Source organism: Panthera uncia, chromosome B4, assembly GCF_023721935.1.
Source record: "Panthera uncia isolate 11264 chromosome B4, Puncia_PCG_1.0, whole genome shotgun sequence".
NCBI lineage: Eukaryota > Metazoa > Chordata > Mammalia > Carnivora > Felidae > Panthera > Panthera uncia.
The window spans coordinates 17389331-17408072 of NC_064809.1; the positions used below are offsets into that span (position 1 = coordinate 17389331).

Sequence of the window (18742 nt, forward strand, 5' to 3'; positions counted from 1 at the left end):
TCTTCCTGGTGGATAGACCCTGTAATTATTATATAATGCCCTTCTTCATCTCTTGTTACAGCCTTTAATTTAAAGTCTAGTTTGTCTAAGTATGGCTACTCCAGCTTTCTTTTGGCTTCCAGTAGCATGATAAATAGTTCTCCATCCCCTCACTCTCAATCTAAAGGTGTCCTCAGATCTAAAATGAGTCTCTTGTAGACAGCAAATAGATGGGTCTTGTTTTTCTATCCATTCTGATACCTTATGTCTTTTGGTTGGCGCATTTAATCCATTTACATTCAGTGTTATTATAGAAAGGTATGGGTTTAGAATCATTGTGATGTCTGTATGTTTTATGCTTGAAGCGATGTCTCTGGTACTTTGTCTCACAGGATCCCCCTTAGGATCTCTTGTAGGGCTGGTTTCGTGGTGACAAATTCCTTCAGTTTTTGTTTGTTTGGGAAGACCTTTATCTCTCCTTCTATTCTAAATGACAGACTTGCCAGATAAAGGATTCTTGGCTGCATATTTTTCCTGTTCAGCACACTAAAGATATCGTGCCAATCCTTTCTGGCCTGCCAAGTTTCAAAAGAGAGATCAGTCACGAGTCTTATAGGTCTCCCTTTATATGTTAGGGCACGTTTACCCCTTGCCGCTTTCAGAATTTTCTCTTTATCCTTGTATTTTGCCAGTTTCACTTTGATATGTCGTGCAGAAGATTGATTCAAGTTATGTCTGAAGGGAGTTCTCTGTGCCTCTTGGATTTCAATGCTTTTTTCCTTCCCCAGTTCAGGGAAGTTCTCAGTTATAATTTCTTCAAGTATCCCTTCAGCACCTTTCCCTCTCTCTTCCTCCTCTGGGATACCAATTATGCGTATATTATTTCTTTTTAGTGTATCAGTTCTCTAATTTTCCCCTCATACTCCTGGATTTTTTTATCTCTCTTTTTCTCAGCTTCCTCTTTTTCCATAACTTTATCTTCTAGTTCACCTATTCTCTCCTCTGCCTCTTCAATCCGAGCCGTCGTGGTTTCCATTTTGTTTTGCATTTCGTTTAAAGCGTTTTTCAACTCCTCATGACTGTTCCTTAGTCCCTTGATCTCTGTAGCAAGAGATTCTCTGCTGTCCTCTATACTGTTTTCAAGCCCAGCGATTAATTTTATGACTATTATTCTAAATTCACTTTCTGTTATATTATTTAAATCCTTTTTTATCAGTTCGTTAGCTGTTGTTATTTCCTGGAGATTCTTCTGAGGGGAATTCTTCCGTTTGGTCATTTTGGATAGTCCCTGGAGTGGTGAGGACCTGCAGGGCACTTCCCCTGTGCTGTGCTGTATCACTGGAGTTGGTGGGCGGGGCCGCAGTCAGTCCTGCTGTCTGCCCCCAGCCCACCGCTGGGGCCACAGTCAGACTGGTGTGTGCCTTCTCTTCCCCTCTCCTAGGGGCGGGATTCACTGTGGGGTGGCGTGGCCTGTCTGGGCTACTTGCACACTGCCAGGCTTGTGTTGCTGGGGATCTGGCGTATTAGCTGGGGTGGGTAGGCAAGGTGCACGGGGGCAGGAGGGCAGGCTTAGCTCGCTTCTCCTTAGGTGATCCACTTCAGGAGGAGCCCTGTGGCAGCAGGAGGGAGTCAGATCCGCTGCCGGAGGTTTGGCTCCGCGGAAGCACAGAGTTGGGTGTTTGTGCAGAGCGAGCAAGTTCCCTGGCAGGAACTGGTTCCCTTTGGGATTTTGGCTGGGGGATGGGCGGGGGAGATGGCGCTGGCGCCTTTGTTCCCCGCCAAACTGAGCTCTGTCGTCCGGGGGGGCTCAGCAGCTCTCCCTCCCTTTGTCCTCCAGCCTTCCTGCTTTCCGAGCAGAGCTGTTCACTTATGACCTCCCAGATGATAAGTCCCGCTTGCTGTCGGAACACACTCTGTCCGGCCCCTCCGCTTTTGCCAGCCAGACTCGGTGCTCTGCTTTGCGGCGGGCCGCCCCTCCGCCCCGGCTCCCTCCCGCCAGTCCGTGGGGCGCGCACCGCGTCGCCGCCCTTCCTACCCTCTTCTGTGGGCCTCTCGTCTGCGCTTGGCTCTGGAGACTCCGTTCTGCTAATCCTCTGGTGGTTTTCTGGGTTATTTAGGCAGGTGTAGGTGGAATCTAAGTGATCGGCAGGACGCGCGGTGAGCCCAGAGTCCTCCTACGCCGCCATCTTCCCTATTCTCTCTCTTTTTCTAATTTCTTAAGGATAGAGTTAGGTTATTTATGTGGGATCTTTTTTCTTAATATTATGAACTTTCCTCTTAGAACTGCTTTTGCTCCATCCTTTAATTTCTTTTATGTTTCCATTTTCATTTGACTCAAAGTACTATTATTTCCCCTTTAATTTCTTCTTTGATTCATTGGTTGTTCAGGAATGTGTATTTAATTTCTAGTCTAATTTTAATTTCTCATCTAATGTATGAATTTTCTAGTTTTCCTTATTTTTGATTTCTTTCATACCATCATGGTCAGAGGAGGTATTTGGTATGATTTCAGTCACATTGAATTTGCTAGGATCTGTTTTATGGCCTAACATATAGTTCATGCTAGAAATGTTACACGCACACTTGAGTGAATTCTGCTGTTGTTGCATAGAATGTTATATATAGGCCTATTGGGTACATTCAGTCTCTAGTGTTGCGCAAATCTATTAACTTATTCATTCTCTGGATGATCTATCCATTGTTGAGAGTGGGGTATTAAAGTCTTCAACTGTTATTGTATTGATGTTTTTTTCTCCTTTTACCTCTGTTAGTTTTTGCTTTATTTATTACGATGCTTTGATGTTGGGTCCGTAAATATCTACAATTTTTTTATCTGTTGATTTTTTCCATTCCAAAAATTGTTTTTGGGTTGTTTTATAGATGCATTGTTCCATGCTTTGTATATCCCTGTTTGCTTTTGTGTTTTAATGTCTTTTGATAATAGTATGCTTTGTCTTCTTTGTCATGTTTATCTGTGTATTTGGTTCAGGGTTTTTTCTGTGGTTTTCATGAGGCTTACATAAAACATCATAAAATTATAAACCCTATTTTAAGCTTATAACAACTTTCCTTCATAAAAATCCTTAAATTATCACTTCTGTTCTTTTCTCCCTCATATTTATGTAATTTCTGATACAATTCACGTATTTTTTATATGTGTAACTAATAACAATTATGGTAGTTATGGTATTTTTACTACATTTATTTTAACTTTTACATGAAAGTTGTAAGTGAATTATGCACTATCATCACCATCTTACAGAATCTAACTTTGACTCTGTATTTACCATTACCAGTGAGTGAGTTTTATGCTTTCTTTTTATATTTTTATGAAGTTTATGTTATTTTACTTTCACTCAAATAATTCTCTTAGTCTTTCTTATAAGGCAGGTCCAGTGGTAATGAACTCCCTCATCTTTTGTTTGAGAAAGTATTTCTTCTTCATTTATAAAGGATAGTTTTGCTGGGTATAGAATTCTTGGTTATATTCTTCAATATTTTGAATATGGCATCCCATTCTATCCTGGCCTTAAAAGTCTCTCTTGAGAAATCTGCTTATCGTCTTATGGAGGTTCCCATATATGTATCTTTTCTCTCTCTTTTTTTTTTTTCTTACTGCTTTTAAAATTCTTTCCTTGGCTTTGGCAATTTAATTATAATGTGTCTTGGTGTAGCCCTCCTCAGGTTCAGTGTATTTCTGGTACTTTGGGAATCGTGGATCTGGATGTCCGTTTTCTTTCCCAGGCTTGGGAAATTTTCAGTCACTATTGCTTTAAATTTACTTTCCATCCCTGTATCATTCTTTTCTTCTGGAATTCCCATTGAGTCTGTGAGTCCCATAGGCTTACTTTAGTCTTTGTTATCTTTTTGTTATTGTTGTTGTTGTTTCTCTGACTGGATAATTTCCTATGTCTTATTCTTTAGGTCACTAATTCTTTCTTCTGCATTGTATTTTTGAAACTTTCTGTTGAGTACGTCAGCTTAATTATTTTTTCAGCTCTAGGATTTCTATTGATTTCTGTATTTTTTGTCAAACTTACTGTTTTGTTTATGCATTGTTTTCCTAACTTCATTTAATTGTCTATGTACTCTTATGGTTATCTAAACTTAAGATAATTATGAGAAATCTTTTCTGATAATTCATAGATCTCTATTTTCTTTGAGTCAGTTTTTGGAACTTTATATGTTTCCTGTGATGGTTTTTTTATTGTTGATTTCTTCCGTTGGTATCTACACATTTGAATAATTGGGCTTCTCTTCCAGATTTTACAGACTTGCTTTGGCAGACACAGATCTTCAGTAGTCAGTTCTGTTTGGATTTCTAGGTCTGTGACTTTGGGCAGGTGTGGAATGCTATTACGGTCTATTTTTTGACAAGGCAAGTGTCTGAGCTCTAAGGTTGGCTGTGGGGAAGGAGTTGTGCTACCGTCTGAGAACAGTTAGATAGGACTACTGACTTGGTTTTCTAGACAAGTGAGTCTTTGGATGGTCTCACCAGTTGTTTGGATTTTCTGGTCAGGCTGACTAGATGGTCTGTAATGGGTACTATATTTAGTAGTAGTTAGAGCTGTGAGTTAATTTCCCTTCATGAGCAGGATAGTAAGACAGGATACAGGATCTGTATAGCTCATCTGGGGGGTCTGAATCAATGCAAGAGTGCACACTGAATTTCTTGGTCATGTAAGGCCAACAGTTTTCTCTGGAAATGGAGAAAGTCATAGGCTGTTCTCTCTTTTATTTATTTATTTATTTATTTTTTTTTTTAATTTTTTTTTCAACGTTTTTTATTTATTTTTGGGACAGAGAGAGACAGAGCATGAACGGGGGAGGGGCAGAGAGAGAGGGAGACACAGAATCGGAAACAGGCTCCAGGCTCCGAGCCATCAGCCCAGAGCCTGACGCGGGGCTCGAACTCACGGACCGCAAGATCGTGACCTGGCTGAAGTCGGACGCTTAACCGACTGTGCCACCCAGGCGCCCCTGTTCTCTCTTTTAAAGTGCAACTGGAAGCAGGGATTTTGGATGGACTATGTGGCAGTTCCCCATGTGCTCTGGTTAGGTTCCCCAGTCACACAGGCTGAAGGCTGTATGAGCAATGATTTGGGCCTATGAATTTGTTTCTCTGCCCAGGAGCATTGGGAAAAGCACCTCTAAAGGCAGTAAAGCTCTTTGCTTGTTGTCTTAACTTGAGCTAAGCTATGCCCCAAGTTCCCTGGCCAAGTAGAGTCATTGTCTTTGCTCTGCTGACTATTGGCTCTGCCTGTCTGTCTCTTAGCTGTAGCATTGCTGGTTTTCTATGGTTCCAGATATTTTCACCAGCCCTTCTGATCAGCTGGGGCTGGAAGACACTATCTACAGTGGTGGCGCTCTCTCAATTCCCTTTTCTGGATGGGAGAGTGGAGGGCTGCTCCAGGCTTCTCTGCTTTTCTCAGTCTTTTCAGTCAGCAGGGGTCAGGAACTAGCCTCAATATTGGCTTTGAATTAATCCCCCTGCCTATGTATAGCAGGCCACCCCTTTACACCTGGTGCTGGCTTTGCCCTGCTTTGCTCTTGACTCTGCCTTTCTGCTTATTGGTTTAAGCATTGTTGGTTACATAGCTTTCAGGTGTCTTGCCAGCCCTTCTGGTCAGGTGGGGCCTGGGAGCCACAGTGGGTATGGCTATGTTTCAGATCACTTGCTTGGGTAGGATTGGGAGGAGCCACTCCTGGCTTCGCTCACATTTTCTAGAAACAAGCTTTCCTTTTGAAACCATGGGCCACGAAGAACCCTCAACCTTGGCTGTGTGTTGTAGTAGGGGAATTCTTCATACGCTGTACTGGCTTTGCTCTGGGAGCTATCAGCTCCATCCACCTCCCTCTTGGTTGGAGTATTGTGGAGCTGTACAGCTTCCATGTATTCTTGCCAGACACACTGGCCAGATGGAGCCAGGAGACACTGTCCCTGATGGCGGAGGAGGGGGGGATATGACTCCTCGCTTGGGCATGGACAAGCCAGGATCTACGGTCAGCAACACTCCTTGTGTGAGTACCCAAATCAGGCAGATCTGCCCTTCAGTGAGTTCTCTGGTCAGAGTATGTCCCCGACTTGTTTCTGGTGATGATGATCAAAGCTACTGGTTGGGGTTACTACTTAGATTACTACTTTATTTGGGGTGCTGTAGTTAGAAACTACATCTGCCAAGATCTGTATGCTGGTTGTTGCAAGCTACCCTGCCTTCACTGTCACTGTCCGATTCCTGTGGGAGAACCCCACGGTTTCCCCTGCAATTCTAATAAGGCAGGGCTAGAGTAGGGGCTGTCAGGAAGTGATCCACAACACAAGGGGGTGATTGGCCCCCTGTGTCCTTTTTTCCCACTGGAGGAATGGAGGCTCCAGGAAGACTTCTCCATGGGTTATTGATCTTGTCTGGGAGAGGGGCAAAGCCGTCAGTGTGTAGTCTCTTCTCTTAACCATTGAGTGTAGTCTGTCTTATCTCTGTGGTGCAGGGGATGTTTCATCCCCGTGTTCTGGGATTTTCTCTTCTTTATGAGTAGTTAGTTGTTGTTTTTGTGAGGAAGAGTGAAGTCAGGAATGGCCTATGTCACCGTCTTGGTGATGTCACTACCTCTCGAATTTTTAGGCTTAGCAAGAACCTGCATTTATTTTCTTTGGGTTATATGTGTGCGTGTGAGTGTGTGTGTGCATATGCATGTGCTATAAATATATATTTAGAAATAAATGTAACTTAACTCAGGCTCATCATCCCTAAGGGTCACCATATTTTACATTTCGAATGTGAAATTTCATTAATGAGTACATTTTAATAATAGTCATTACTATAGTTAAACTTTTTGGAAGAGTGTTAGTGCTCTGGTAATGTGGGATGGGTTGTTATTGACTTACTAGATGTACTCGATAGGGCAGAAGTGATGACCAAGATTTTGTTACAGAGGTGAAGAATCAAGTTGGGAAGCACTAAATGGGAACAATGCTGTGATCTACCAGAATGTGAGCCAGTAGGGGATACAGAAGTTTATAGTTTGTTTTATCTCCAGTCCCTATTTTAAGGCCTAGAATGTACTTGATATCCAGTAAGTAATTGTGATGCTGTCAGAGTTTATGTGCTCGCATTTCTGGGTAGCCACCAAGCACTGGAATTGGAGTGGCTACAAAAGAGATAAGAAACTATAAGTGACTGTCATGTGGCTCATGAACATACAGTTCTTTTATTTGCTTTATTGTTCATCAGACATTGTTTGAGTCCTTATTTAATTCCCTCGACTAGATTAGAATTATCATGAAGTAATAGGGAGTCTGTGTCATCAGGGAGATATATAGGAGAAGTGTAAGTGAAATAAAAATTGTACACATTTGGTATGCACATTGTCTCATGTGACACAGAGGACTTACTAGTTAGGAACCAAGTAGAGAAGAGTAGATTTGGGAACTGAGAGGAGAAGAACATGTGAATCAGAAACCTATTACGGTTGTAGACAGAAACTCTTCTTAGAAGAGTAACAGAATGGATGAACTCTGTGGTTTTAAAAGGGTTGCAATGACTTTTGTGTCCAACAGGACATGTGAGTAGTGGTCAGGACATCAGGAGCCCCCTTCTAGACTTGTGCCTCTCCTTGACTGATCCACCTAATTCTACATTTTTTTTCCTGCCTCAGTTCACTGCTTTCCTAAAAGACTACATGAACTCAGCTTTAAGATTACTGATGTGGCATCCTTTCCTTCTCATTCCCCGTCCACTACTGTTTTAGTTTTTTGATTTCTTTACTTTTTCAAACTACTCAGTCTTTTTTATGTGGGGATTTAGTGAGGATATGATCTCTTATTGCTAATGTTTAAAACCTAATAATCATGTGTACTATTTGGGGACTTATTTATTATGATAGTGTGCTAGATTATGCATGTAGCATGTTTCCAGAAAAACTTAGAAATTAAAATTTAAATTCTTGCTCAAAAGACCACTTTGAGTTTCTATTATAATGAGAATATTCTTGTGTTTAGTTTTTAGTTTCAAAGAAAAAGCTAACTTTAAGTTTTGGTCATGACTTTTTTTCAGTTGATCAAATACATGCCCACAACCATTTTAGAAGGCACTGTTTTTGCTGCTGGTATTTGGGGCATCAGTTTCCTTCCAGAAAAACATGTTAGCAAGAGTGAAAGCTTTGAAATGACATTAATGTTGTTAATGCCCCCATTCGTCTTTCAACCTGCAATGGCAGACACTTACACGTCCAACCTCTCTGAATTCTGTGATCATTTAGAGACAAATGCTCTCCTAAAGGATGTATTGATTAGGTTGGCTTACACAGATATCTTCACATATCGTAAGGTCAACTGATTAGTAACCTTAGTTATGTTGGCAAAACTCCTTAGCCGTGTAACATAACCTAATAAACTTATAGCAGCAGGGGTTTGAGACCATGAGGGCTGTATTATAGTTCTTCTTTACTATAGTTTAATCTCTGGTCGCTGTGATTTCTCTCATATGCAAAATCTGTTCACCATCTCCCACGATTTCCAAGGATCTCAACCCATTAGAGCTGTAGTGAAAAGGTCTAAATGCTCAATTAAATGTAGTGAGTTCAGAGGTCTAGAAATCATCACTTAAGTATCTACTCGGGTTTAGATGTGGTACGGCTTCTTGGCATCATACCTTCCATCTGTTGAGCTGTGAAATTAAGGATGTAAGTGATCTGCATCCAACATTCTTAACATGCAGTCATAAGACAGGCATCAGGACAACACCTTACATTTTACTTCAAAAAAGAGAAGGAGAGAATGGAAGGTAAACAAGGCACTGGCTCAAAGCAGTTTTGTAATTTCACCTGGGAAAATTTTAGCTGCAGTTCCTTGATTTGGTTGCAAGATCTGGGTTCTTTTTTCCACATCTGGACTACTGGTTTCTCCCTCTGAATCATTTTTCCTCTTTCATGAAAGGTAAAGGTAACATACCTTTATATATATATAAAATACTTATGCATGTGTGTGTGTGTGTGTGTATATATATATATATATATATATATATATATATATATAATTTAATATATAATTTGATGTGTGTTGAGAAATGTGAAAGGTCTGACATTTACCCTTCTTACAAGCTAGCCTGCCATAGTTTCATGGATGCTGGCAGAATGGGTGAGACTCCTGGGTCAGAGACAAAGTGTGTAGTACTACTTATGGTATAACACAGCATAAACATCCTGTTTGCCTTGGTTCCTCTTGCTCCCTGAGTCCCAGGAGCAACACAGAGGGGCCCAGGTGGATGAACTGGGTTTTGCATCACAGCTAAGAAAGCCTGAGTTTATAGAACCCAAATCTTTTATATTGTGATTCAAGCAAATGTGTCTGACCTTTGTTTTAGGGGAAGACATTTTCCTTATTATATCATACAAGATAATTTGCTCTCTGTTATAGACAGAGTCACTACCTCTGTTTTTCATAACTGTTTGCTATTTAAATATCCTTGAAAAGATGGCCTGGAACAAAGGGGCAGTTAATGACAGTTTGTAAGACATGCAGAAACATAAGAGACCCATTGTGAATTGTGTCCCAAGAGTGTCTCTGTTGGTCAAATGACAGGAGACCCTTAAAACCATATGTAGGGTAATGTTATTAATCATTTTCATTTCAAGTTCAGTATTTTGAATGCCAAATGTTATTGTTATTTATGCGTTGGTTCTCCTTTAAACTATTTCATTACTTCTGTTTATTTATATAGACATCTTTTTTATTTCATGGCAATTTTGTAAATATTTCCTTACTATTTTATGTTTTAAATAACTGATGAATATTAACTATTGATGACATCTGTAGTTCAATTATTTTAACATCATGACTCTGAACGTATAACCATTTGAATGCATGAAAAGCCTGAAACTCAAAGAAATACTATTAGTAGAGAACATGTTCTAAAATAGTATATATAGTATGAATGCCTTTGAAGTTTATAATAACCTCAGCTTAATCGAATAAAGTACAACCTCAATGAACTTAAGCCAGTGTACTGGAATACTCAATTAACTTTTGTCCTCCTTCATGCAACTTTCAGGAGGGTCATGTAATCTAGAGAGACAAAAAAAAAAAAAAAAAAAGACCTAAATAAGGAGAGTTAATCTATTGGACTTACAGTTATTACAGACATGCCTCAGAGATGTTGTGGGTGCAGTTCCAGACCACTGCTGTGAAACAAGTAGCACAATAAAGCAAATCAAATTAATGCTTTGGTTTTCCAGCACATATAAAAGTTATGTTTATACTTTATTGTAGTCCGTTAAGTGTGCAGTAGCATTATGTCTAAAATAACAATGTACATACCTTAATTAAAAAAATGCTTTATTGCTAAAAAAATTGCTACCATCTGAGCTTTCAAGGAGTCTTTCTGCTGGTGGAAGGTCTTACCTCTGTGTTGACGGTGATTGATCATGTGGTAGTAGGTGAAGGTTAGAGTGGCTATGACAATTTGTTAAAACAAGACAACAGTGAAATTCGCTGCATTAATTGGCTCTTCCTTTCACGAACAGTTTCTCCGTAGCATGTGATGCTGTTTGATAGCATTTTACCCCCAGTAGAACCTCTTTCAAAATTGGAATCAGTCCTCTCAAACCCTGCTGCTGCTTTATCAACTAAGTTTGTGCAGTAGTTGAAATCCTTCGTTGTCATTTCAGCAATCTTCACAGCAGATTCTCCATGAGTAGGAGTAAGTTATGTGTCAAGAAACCATTTTCTTCGCTCATCCATAAGAAGCAACTGCTCATCCATTAAAGTTTCATCAGAGATTGCAGCACTTCAGTCCCATCTTCAGGCTCCATGTCTAATTCTAGCTGTCCTGCTGTTTCCGCCCATCTGTAGTCACTTCCTACACTTAAGTCTTGAACCCTCAAAGCCATCCACGAGGACTGGAATGAACTTCTTTCAAACCCCTGTTCATGTTGATATTTTGGTCTCTTCTCATGAATCACAAATGTTCTTAATGGCATCTAGCATGGTCAGTACTTTCTAGAAGGCTTTCAATTTATTTTGCCCAGATCCATCACAGGAATCATTATATATGGCAGCTAGAGATTTATGAAATGTATTTCTTAAATAATAAGCCTTGAAAGTTGAAATGACTACTTGATCTGCAGGCTGCAGAATGGGTGTTGTAATAGCAGGCATGAAAACAACATTCATCTCATTGTATGTGTCCATCAGAGCCCTGGGATGAGTGGAGGCGTTGTCACGGAGTAGCCATATTTTGAATGGAATCTTTTATTTTTGAGCAGTAGGTTCAACAGTGGGCTTAAAATATTCAGGAAACCATGTTGTAAATAGTTGCATGGTCATCTAGGCTTTGTAGTTTCATTTCTAGAGCACAGGCAGAGTAGATTTAGCAGAGTTCTTAAGGGTCCTAGGATTTTCAGAATGGTAACTGAGCATTGCCTTCCACATACAGTCACCAGCTGCATTAGCCCCTGACTAGAGAGTCGGCCTGTTCTTTGAAGCTTTAAAGCCAGGCATTGACTTCTCCTTTCTAGCTATGAAAGTCCATAAGCATCTTCTTCTACTATAAAGCTGTTTCATCTACATTGAAAATACACTATTTATTTTTTTAAAGTTTATTTATTTTGAGAGAGTGAGGGTGAGTGTGGGGAGAGGCAGAGAGAGAGGAAGAGAGAGAATCCCAAGCAGGCTGTGTGTTGTCAGCACAGAGCCCTACATGTGGCTCGACCTCATGAATCCTGTGCCCATGACCTGAGCCAAAATTAAGAGTTGGAAGCTTAGCCAGCTGAGCCACCAGGCATCCCAGAAAGTCCCCTGTTTCGTGTAGCTCGCTTCATTGATTATCTTAGCTACATCTTCTGGATAACCTGCTGCAGTTTCTACATCAGCACCTTTCGCTTCACCTTGAACTTTTATATGATGTAAATGGCTCCTTTCTTCAACCTCATGAACCAACCTCATGAACCAACCTCTGCTAGCTTTAACCTCATCTGCATCTTCCTCACCTCTCTCAGCCTTCATAGAATTGGAGAGAGTTAGGACCTTGCTCTGGATGAGGCTTTGGCTTCAGGGAATGCTGTGGCTGGTTTGATCTTCTCTCCAGACCACTCCGACTTTCTCCACATCAGCAATAAAGCTGCTTTGCTTTTTTACCATTTGTGTGTTCACTGGCAGCACTTTTAATTTCCTTCAAGAACTTCTCCTTTGCATCCACAGCTTCGTTAACTGTTGGTCTCAAAAGGCCAAATTTTTTTGCCTATCTCAGCTTTTGACATCTTCCTCACTAAATTTAATCGTTTCTAACTTCTGACCTCAAGTAAGAGACGTGTGGCTCTTCCTTTTGCTTGAGCACTTAGAGGCCATTGTAGAGTTAGTAATTGGCCTCATGTCAGTATTTTGTGTCTCAGGCAATAGGGAGGCCAAAAGAGAAGGAGAGAGATGGGAGAATGGCCGGTCGGTGAAGCAGCCAGCACAGACGCATTTATTAAGTTTACCATCTTGTATGGCCATAGCTGATGGTGCTCCAAAACAATTAAAATAGGAACATCAAAGATAACTGATTCCAGATCATGGTAACAAATGTAATTGATGAGTTTGAAATACTGTGAGAATTACTAGAATATGACACAGAGACATGAAGTGAGCAAATGCTGTTGGAAAAATGGATTCAATGGACTTAATCACTGTAGGCCACAAGGCTTCAGTTTGTTAAAAACATGCAGTATTTGTGAGGCATAATAAAACAAGGTATGCCTTTAGTGTTATATAGTTTAAAGTCTACTTCCAGAATGTGTCCTGTCCTTTGATTATACATGTTTAGATTTTATATGATCTTGCATGAAAACACATAGCACAGGGCATGGCCTGTAACAGTTCTAAAATTGTTAGCTATCATTATTATCACTCTTTTTTAACTACAAGAAGCAGCATACTTTTTTAAAAGCACAGGCTTTGACATTAGGTCTGGGTTGGAATTTTGTCCGTAATAATGAGCACTGAGAAATTATATGTTATTCCCCTTTCAACCTTATATTTCTCATCTCTAAAATGGGGAAAATAATATCTTCTGTATTTCATGAGAGTTAGGTAAGATGTGACATTTGTAGTAAATGGATGTCCCCCACACTGCAGTTATGTCTTTACTGGTTTAGATCTCTCTGCAAACCACAGTTTGGCCTTCAGCTGGGCTTCAGGTTTAATTTTTATAATTAACCACTTACATGTTTAGCCACTTTCCAGTTTTCCCCTAAAATCTGAGAATTTTTTTGCTGATGTGACTAAAAACAGAGGGAATTTGGGGTTCAAGTACATGATGTATCAGAACATATTTTTTCCTATAAATTTTTGTTTTGATTTTCTTTGTAGTACTTACATTAACTTATTAGGTAATTATTAATACTTTTTTTCAGAGCAGTTTTAGAGTCACAGAAAAAGTACAGAGTTTTCATGTATACCTCCCCCCCCCCCCCCCCCCCCCCGCCCCATTATGTGTACAGCTTCTCTGACTATCAGCCTTTCCTCCCAGAGTGGGGTATTTGTTACAAGTGAGGAACCTACACTGATGCATCATAATTACTCGAAGCCCGTAATTTATATTAGGGTCCACACTAGCTGTTGTACATTCTGTGGGTTTGGAAGAATAGAGAGTAAAATCCATTTGTCAGCATGGTATCATACAGAATATTTTCACTGCCATAAAAATACTCTGTGCTCCGCCTAGTTAGCCCTCCCCCCACCTCCAACTTCTGGCAACCACTGTTCTTTTTACTGTCTTCACAGTTGGCCTTTTGAAAAATGTCATATAGTTGATTTATTTATTGGGGGGGGGCAAGAGAGAGAGAGAAGGAGAGAGAGAATCCTAAGCAGGCTCTACACTGTCAGCACAGAGCCCCACAAGGGGCTCAATTTCACAAAACATGAGATCATGACCTGAGCCAAAATCAAGAGTTGGACGCTCAACTAACTGAGCCACCCAGGTGTCCCTCAGAATGTCATATAGCTGAAAGCCTACGGTATAGAGCCTTTTCAGATTGGTTTCTTTCACTTAGAAATATGCATTTAAGATTCCTTTGTGTCTTTTCATGGCTTGATAGCTCATTTTTTATTTTTTTAAATAATTTTTTAAATGTTTATTTCTTTTTGAGAGAGAGAGAAAGAGAGAGAGACAGACAAAGCACAAGCAGGGGAGGGAGGGGCTGAGAGAGAGGGAGACACAGAATCTGAAGCAGGCTCCATCCAGGCTCTGAGCTATCAGCACAGAGCCCCATGCAGGGATTGAACCCATGAACCATGAGATCATGACCTGAGCTGAAGTTTGGCACTTAACAGATTGACCCACCCAGGCACCCCACTAGCTCATTTTTTAGTGCTGAATAATATTCCACTGTCCAGATGTATGACAGTTTATTTATCTATTCACCTATTGAGGGACATTTCTGTCGCTGGACATTTCTGTTGCTTTCAGGTTTTAGCAATTAGAAATAAAGCTGCTGTAAATATCCATGTGAAGGTTTTGTGTGGACATAAGTTTTCAGCTCCTTTGGGTAAGTATCAAGGAGGACTCTCGTATAAATTTTTAAGTCTTTGTGTGAGACCCAAATTATCAGCTCAGACGCTTTGTACCTTTCATGTTTATTTCTTATACATGACTGCTTTTAGGCATTATCCCAAACCATCAAAGAAGTTCAACAGTGATTCTGATATGAGACAGACTGATTCTGTATTTTTTTCCCCTCTGCAGGTTCCTTAGCTCCTATATAAATTTATCTTCTTCTGTCTCAGTGAAAAGCTCTCAACACGACAGTGATAGTGTAGGATGATGGACCTGTTTGTCAGTCACCAAATATCCTCTAGTACCCTTTCCTCAGGGGCAGCTACTGTAATTATATTTAAATAACTAATAGAGGCAACAAAGATAGTTTTACTCAAAATAATTTCAATTTGCTTTAGAGTCACTAGCTTTTTTTACCCACAGCCATAGAAACAGACAACTAATTTTTAGAAACTTTATGTCAACAGGTATCCACTTATGAACGTACCAGCCCCTAGCACAAAGTCGGTACACAGTAAACCCTGAGGTAGTGGTAACTGCAAATGTTCGTGCAAATTATGTTGTTTCTGATGATGAGGATAATTGAGAAAGTCGATAATGATGTTCCAAAAAAAGTGAACAATCCTTGAACCTCAGTTCTTAAGACGTATCCAGGATATTATATTTCTAAGACAGAAAAAGACGTATGTGGGCACCTGGCTGGTGCTGTTGGTTGAGCGTCCAGCTTTGGCTCAGGTCGTGATGTTGAGGTTCATGAGTTCAAGCCCCACCTTGCTTGCCGCTTTCAGCGGGAAGTTTGCTTCAGGTCCTCTGCCCCTTCTCTCTCTGCCCCTCCCCTACTTGCGTTCTCTCTTTCAAATATAAATAAACATTAAAAATAAGACATATATAATTTTCAAAGCTGTCCTAATAAATCTATATTTGGTTAACAGCTAACCAGATCAATTTCAGCTGATTATTACATTCTCTGATTAACTGAGGTGAGATTTTAAAATGTGTGTAGAAATCTAAATATTTAGGAACAAAATATATTAAACAGGCATATTTGAATTTAAACAACATAATCTGTTAAAAGTTGTCATCTTTGATGGACCTTATCTAAGAGAACTAGCAAATTGCTATAATGGTTTCTAAAATTTTACTCTCACTAGAACATTCATTTATTTCTACATCAGTATTTCTCTGGATAGGAGTCAACAAGGCTCCCTTTCCAGGAAGCTATGTGCAATAGCTATTATACAGCAGCAATAACTTGTTTCCTTTCTATATTTGCATAACAAGAACTCCTGGATCCTTTTTTTTTTTTTTTTTTTGGATTGTCTGAAATAGGAATCAAAAGCATTGCTTTCCCAGGGATTGAAATGGCAACATTTGAATACTGAACATTGAAATGGCAACATATTTTGAAACCACGGGAATCTATGTATATTTATGGGTTATTTATTTATTATGCATTTGCAAACAGAGATGGCTTTTAAAAATTCAAAGTCTTCAATATTCTTAACATTTATCCCTAACTTCTCATAATTATCATGATTCTTTTTTTGCTCTTAAGCAGCATTTAATTTTGTTTCACCATAAATTTCTAAACTTGACTTGGGAGATCCTCATTCTAAATATAGCAGTAATTTGTTGATTTTTCTGGTTCCTAATATAATGAAATGGAGTTATTCCTTGCTTATTAAAGTTGATGCAATATTTAAAAAAGTATTTATTTTTAAAGGTATTTATTTTTATACATTCTCATTGACTTTTGGTCACATTTTGGGTCAGGAAACCTGACAGAAAGCAGGTATATTTTTGAAATCAGATATTTTACAGAAACTTAAGAAATAATATTGATTTATAGTATTTGTAAATCATTTTATAATATTTTGTGTTTATAATGTTACAATTCACCTCACCTTCCTCTCTGTGTCGGTATAGCATTTTCAAAATTGAAAATGATTTTTTCTCTAGGTTAAAATTCCCTTGTGAGTTTGAATTTTATAATCTCATTGAGTGATTTACTTTATACTTTTATTCCCTAAGCTTCCTGCTTTCTTCCTAAGTCTTTTTATAAAGGCACATCTATGCAGTTTAGTATTCTTTCCTTGGATAAAAATAACTAATGGCCAAGGATTCCAGTGCAAAATCATCAGATCTCATTTTGCATTGGGGTATATAGTAATATCTGAATGTCCACACTGAACAAACCCAGGTTGTGCCTTTTGGGTTTATCTTTTTTTCCAGTCTCACAACAATTAACAGTTATTGTCAATAGTTGCAGAAAGAATATTAGATTTGGAGTGAAAATATCTGGATTTCAGACCATCTTACATCTTCATAATTATAGGACCTTGGTTAAGTTAATAACTTTCCTGAACTTTCTTTTTTTCTTCTTTAAAACAACTACAACAATAACACTTTCCTCTGGGCTATTGTGAAAGTTTGATCTATATAAAGCACTTGGTTCAGAGTCTATGACATAAGGTATCTGCTAAATATCAGCCATAATTTGACACTATTATTATGACTTCCCAGTCCTTCTCTTTCTTTTTTTTCTTATGGCTTTGTGGAAATTAACTGTTTCTTACATATTTACCTGAAAAGTGGGTCAAATTATTCTGCCCTGCACAAATTACGTAATGCATACAATGCTTTGGTAAATAATTCAGCTCTACAAAATTGCTGGTGAACATTATATTAAATATAATCTGGAATTCTCAAATACTAAAAATTTTTAAAGTGGCTACTTTTCATGTTTTAGTGTTTAATAATCTGTAGGAACAATTAAATCTTCCAGGTGATGTAATAGTGGCAGAGAAGTAACATGAGTATCAGGATAAATTAGGCAAACCTTGGCAAATCTATAATGAATATGGCTGACTGATGCTGTTTCCTTGAAAAAATATTTGGAAAAAAGTTTAATTTCTTGGTAATTCTGCTTTATCGATTTCCAGTATGAAAAGAACAGCTCTGTTGTGTTTTAATTTTTTTAGATCAGATAGGATCCTTTTTTTCCTCAAATGTGTCCTTTAAAGTATTTAGAGAAGTATAATAAGGTGATTTCAGTTGATCTCTATCCTTTCTAAAGCGTGTGAATACTTTGGAAAGCCACCCTAAGAGTCCCATTTTGTTCTTCAGGTTCCAAATGTGACTTTGAAGCAAATAGCTGTGGTTGGTTTGAAGCAATTAGTGGTGACCATTTTGACTGGGTATGGAACTCTAGAAGTAACATTTCAGCTGAATTTGAACAACAGGCTCCACCTTGGGATCATACTCACAGAACAGCTCAAGGTAAGACACAAGGAGAGGTTCTTAGTTACTACTTCCATTCACCCTTGGTCAGGTCTGAGAAGAGAAAGAGAAGCATTTAAATTTCTACGTTACTACGACAAATTGTATGACGTTTGAATATTGGCAATTATTCTTACGTTGTCAATATGAAATGACTCCTTTATGGGTGGTGGGGAGGGAGTCCAGTTCTCTTTTTGAATGAATTCACTGAAATTATTAACTTTTGTGGACATTTTCACCTAGATGTAGATACTAGTTTAGTATTTATAAGAGTAGACTTGACTCACAATCACTGTTACTGATTTTTAATTGTATAGTCTTAATTTTTGTCAGGCGTAGAATTCAGTGTAGGGTTAAAAGGCAGGTGTTTCAACTCAGTTGGCTGATTTACGTATTTGTATTTCAATAGGACATTTTATGTTCATTCTGAAGAAAAGCAGAAGCTTGTCACAAGTTGCTAAACTCCAGAGCCCAACTTTCAGCCAGGCAGGACCTGGATGCACACTTTCCTTCTGGTAAATATTAAAATCCGGGATGCCTGGGTGGCTCAGTCATTTAAGCATCTGACTTCGGCTCAGGTCATGATCTCATGGTCCGTGAGTTCGAGACCAGCGTCAGGATCTATGCTGTCAGTTCAGAGCCTGGAGTCTGCTTCGGATTCTGGGTCTCCCTCTCTCTCTGCCCCTCCCCCATTCATGCTCTGTCTCTCTCTGTCTCGCAAAAAACGAATAAACGTTAAAAAAAAATACTAAAATCTGTGGTCAGCTACCCTTGCAGCCCAGTGGTTGCAGGCATACTCCTGAACTTACTGGACTTTCAGATTTGCCCTGGGTTTGGCTTTAAAAATAGCTATTGCATTTGATTTATACAGTTAGCATTTTACTTAGGAGTATATTATCCATATTTGTTGTGTTCTTTCTTTAGATGAAAGGGACTCTTCCCCTCCAGCAAGGGAT

The 18742-nt window shown here is 39.1% G+C and overlaps 1 protein-coding gene across 1 annotated transcript in view; it reads left to right on the plus strand.

The window, feature by feature from the left end:
- Positions 1–18742, plus strand: part of MALRD1 (MAM and LDL receptor class A domain containing 1) — a 788164-nt gene that overhangs the window by 162897 nt on the left and 606525 nt on the right. Inside the window, exons 16-17 of the mRNA XM_049626634.1 lie at positions 17634–17786; positions 18196–18301. Coding sequence (XP_049482591.1) covers positions 17634–17786; positions 18196–18301 — 259 coding nt within the window. The remainder of the gene's footprint in view (positions 1–17633; positions 17787–18195; positions 18302–18742) is intronic.